This window comes from Carassius auratus, chromosome 22 (assembly GCF_003368295.1).
Source record: "Carassius auratus strain Wakin chromosome 22, ASM336829v1, whole genome shotgun sequence".
NCBI lineage: Eukaryota > Metazoa > Chordata > Actinopteri > Cypriniformes > Cyprinidae > Carassius > Carassius auratus.
In genome coordinates, this window is record NC_039264.1 from 24,841,568 (window position 1) to 24,846,134 (window position 4,567).

At 37.0% G+C, this 4,567-nt stretch overlaps 1 protein-coding gene across 1 annotated transcript in view; it reads right to left on the reverse strand.

The window, feature by feature from the left end:
* Positions 1-1,251: 1,251 nt before the first annotated feature.
* LOC113040124 (lipoamide acyltransferase component of branched-chain alpha-keto acid dehydrogenase complex, mitochondrial-like) overlaps positions 1,252-4,567 on the reverse strand; it is a 7,519-nt gene continuing 4,203 nt past the window's right edge. The window contains exons 7-11 of the mRNA XM_026198395.1: positions 3,540-3,706; positions 3,387-3,464; positions 3,122-3,313; positions 2,943-3,014; positions 1,252-2,192 (exon numbers count right to left, since the gene is read on the reverse strand). Coding sequence (XP_026054180.1) covers positions 2,025-2,192; positions 2,943-3,014; positions 3,122-3,313; positions 3,387-3,464; positions 3,540-3,706 — 677 coding nt within the window. The 3' untranslated portion in view covers positions 1,252-2,024. The remainder of the gene's footprint in view (positions 2,193-2,942; positions 3,015-3,121; positions 3,314-3,386; positions 3,465-3,539; positions 3,707-4,567) is intronic.

Genomic DNA, 4,567 nt, shown 5'->3' on the forward strand with positions numbered 1-4,567 from the left:
GTATGCTAGGCCAGGGTAGCAGATAAGCTATTTTACCATCTTTGAATTAGTGCTATGTATAATAACATAAGCTGTGATTGACATTGAAGAAACTGTAAAAAGACTCTCTCATTGAGTCATATTGTCCTTCCAGCACCATATTTTTGGTCATATTTTTACATGGTTAGCTCCCATTTGATATGGAGACGATAGTCACCAGTGCTGCACCAAAGGTATAATTCTTCTGACAGTTTCAATAAGTGTGATCTATGTTGAAAGAATAGGCTTTGAAGTAAATATCCGCTCAGTGTTTTGTCACAGGTTTTCCCCCAAGAAGCGTAACTCCGGCCAATGTCTATATTTAACCCGACAGGACACTGAATGGTGTGGTCACGTGTTAAAGTTGGCACAAGAGCAGCCGTCCACTTTTGCATTCTTTACCACACCAGACATTTAAGAATAGAGCGACGTAACCTGATCAACAATGACTCATAGGAAACAGCTGTTAGATATATATTTGTAAACTGTGGCTGCTGTTCTAGTAAAACCTTTTAAATGTTCTACACTGAAATAAAAAATGATGTGCAGGCAATTTTCATGAGCATGAGCAGCTGTGCTCGACAGTCTCCTGTCTTTCATCAACAATGTGTTCGATTATTTCATGAGCTCTGTCAGTGGAGAAGCGTCGTTCTGGGATGGTCTGGTAATGGATGAGCTACTGGTCTCTGTTTAATGGGAACTTCTGACCTCTTGGTTCCTTCTTAATTGTCCAGGTTGAGGTGCATCTCCTCTGGATTATGTCCCGTCTTCGTTGGACATTTTCCGACTTGTGGTGAATTTGCTTTTCTCTTGTGGCTTCTTCCACTGTTTCTCCTTTTTCTTATGTGAATAGATAATTGAATATGTTATGGTCATTTGTCAAATAAAAAAAAATCAATACGCAGTATGTATATGGTTTCTTCTTTTTCCCTCATGGTCACCATTTGCACCAAACTTTAAACCCTATATTTATGATGTAATGTTATATTTATCTGATCACTTTTAGTCTTACAGTAAACCTAGGACACAATTAATTAATCCTGATTCATTCAAATATTTTTAAGGCATCCAAGAAAGTCTTACCTGCATGTTCTTTTTTCTGTAACTGATCATAAATCTTAGAAGATGTGCCAGATGTGCTCATTCCAGCTCCTGTAGTTCAACCCTGTTTAGAGACGGAATAGTGAACACTGCTTACTGTGGAACATTATCATTTAAAGAGCAGTCTGCAAATGGTTCCTCACATGTATCATTTATTAAAACACTTTCCTTCGCAATTCACACACACTCACACAACAATGCCTCGAGGAAAATGAGTGGCAGAACATTATGCTCCAACAAGAATCATCACACCAGAGAAGATGAGAGGACAGTACAGATTCCCCACAGCCAGTTTGAATCAGGTATATTTTCATTGTGCTTTAAAAACGCTTGACTGGAAAGAAAAGCAGCAATGAAAAAAGAATAATAAAAAAAAATTATATTTTGCACAAAAAAAAACATTTAGGAATCGCAATATTTGAAATAGTCACAGTAACAATAATAATAATTCTACAAAATATAATTTATTTTTTACTATAATTTTTTCGGGTAATATTTTCACGAGGTGAACCAATACGATTTTTAAATGTTATCCACTAACAAATATCACTTTTAAAACCCTTGTGCAATGCGATTGGAGATTTTACAGTATGCGTGAAAGTTCATTTGCAAAAACATCACTGGTACGTTTTCATATTTCTACACTGAGTTCATATCCTCTAACATTCAACAATACACAATATTCTCTGGTAGATGTAACATCTGATATCAGTAAGGCAAGAGGAAAGAATTCAGAAGAAAAACAACAAAACACCAGTTACTAGCTTCATAACGTTGTGAAAATGTTCTTCAGTCATGATGGAAACCAGTGGCTCAAATAGCTCAGTGCCCCATTAACAAAAAATCTTTAGTGTTGGGAGAAGGAGTCTAGATACATCTAGATGTGCTTGAAGGAAGTGTGGTTTCTATTTCAGATCCAGGACCATGGAAGCGGGGTTTTCCAGGTACGATCTCCACAGGTTGGAGAAACGACTCATGGTGGCTCCGTCGATGATCCGGTGATCAGCAGACCAGCTTACGTTCATGACATGTGCTTTCACTACCTCGCCCTTGTGGTTGAACCGGGGCAGCACCTGTGGAGAACAAAAAAAAAAAAGATCATGTCACTTCTCAAATCTTGTGTGCTGCCTTGGCTCCTCTGTAGGCAGCATACTAACGTAAGCATACTAACTGAAATAAAACCTAATAAGTGACTCATTTGCTAAGTTCTATAAAGGCAGGCGTTAAAATTACACCATTCATAATCGATTCCAATTGAGTTAAGCATTAGCATGTTGCTAAGCCAACTGTACAATACCATAGCATTCGGTAAAATACATAACGCAAACAGATATTGTGTAAAATGAATTAGACTGAACTACTTTTATTAGTATTGTACGGAGTAAATAATTATGTAAATTTGTCATATTGGCTTTGTATGCCTTTTTTAATTTTTTATATGGACCTTGTTGCAATGCATTATGGGATTGGCTAAGCATACGTGTGATTCCACCTTAAATCTTGGCCAAAATGAAGCGCATCTCAGATGACAACAAAAAACTAAATTTAACAAAGATTGTTGGAGTGTGCGTATGATCACAAACGTCCACAAAGTACGAAAAGACATTACGTTGATAGCATGGAAAATTGCATACTTAAGGATTTCGCAAACTAGTACGCTAGTATCGGAACATACTACATTAATGAAAAATTTGTATCACTACTTATCTTAAAATCTTATCCCTGTTGCTAACAGTGGATACTTGGCAAACCTCTGGAAATTTGTTCTCCGATATATTATAATTTATATGTAAAATTGAATTTTAGCACAAAACTTTACACACCTGTATCTTCCCAAGAGCACCGATGGCAACCTCGGGCGGCAATATGACCGGCTTTGCATAGGTTCCTCCAATCTTTCAATTAAAAACAATGTTAATGTCACGTTGTTTCCATGCAAAGCTATATAATTAACAGTACATCACAGGAGCAAGCAAAGGTCAACCTGCAGTTCTCAACTTACCGATCCGATGTTTGACAGCGTAAACGTTCCCCCCGTGAGGTCAGGGGTCCCCAACTGCCCTGCCAAGCCCAACGTCTGCAGGCGGTTGAGCTCAACTGCGATTTCAAAGATGCTGAGCATCTGTACGTTCTTGACGTTGGGTACCAGAAGACCTTGATTGGTATCCATCGCCAGGCCAATGTTATGAGCAGCCTGGAGGAGGACGATAATTTAATCTGAACCTCAATTTAATCTGAAATATCTTTCTTCTAGATGGAAATATTACCTTATAGGTGATATTTGTGCAGTTTTCATCCAAAGAAGAGTTGAGAATGGGAAAATGGAGGAGACCAAGAGATGCTGCCTGTTTGTGAAGAAGATCGTTATATTAAAACCAGGTTTATTTGGAGTTTTGTAACCAAACAAATCACTTTCATACCTTGATGAAGAACGGCATGTAGCTGAGCTTCACTCCTCGCGACTCGGCAAGGCCTTTTAGCTCGGAGCGCAACCGAACCAACTGGCTCAGATCCACTTCATCTTTGTAACCGAAGTGAGGGATCTTCAGGGCTGCAGACATAGTCTTAACCATTGCCTTCTGAAAGCCTTTGTTTGAAAAAAAGAAAAGAAAAAAAAAAAAAACTCTATAAAAAGTGTGTTGTTCACACTTCATTTAAATTTCATGTTAGCATGTTGCTAAGCTAACTGCGCATTACTAAAGTGCGTGTTACAAAACAAAAATATTGTATAAAATTAACTACATTGAACTACTAAAATTAACCATGGTTTTATTATAGTTAAAATTTTGTTAAATGACATTTTGATTAGCATTTGTATAACCACAGTTTTACTACAAACCCCATGGTTAAACTATGAATAGTGCAGCAAAAATATATAGTTCAGTCATGAAACTCTAGATGGCGCTGGCTGACGGGGTGTTAACTTAGCTGATGATATTTATATTTATATAAATAGTTATACGACTTGACACAAGCTGACTGATTCATATGCAGCCAATGAGCTTACTGCCTTGTATTTATATGGCTGGCTAGTATTCACTCGAGATTCCTGCAGCGCGCTTTCAGATTTCTCTGAAACCCTCCACCATCCCCAGCTCCACCTGTATAGATCTGCTATGGGTTACTTTCAGCAGCAGATCTGTTTCGCCAAGAACAAATACATTAACGTTGTCATATCCATCACCATGCTAAAATGTTCAGAGAGTTGTCATGATTGAACTATAGTTAATTTGTGATTTCTTGATATAATTTATAGTAAAACCATCGTTAATTTTTGTTTAATTAAAAATAAAATAAAATAAAAAAAGGTTATGCATGCGTTAAAATACATGACACATAAAAACTGTGTAAAATTAAATAGTTAATATATTAATATTTTCCTCAGTGAATAATTAAAGTCGTTGTATTGGTTTTAGTCTGTCATTTTGGATTTTATTTGCTGAACTTG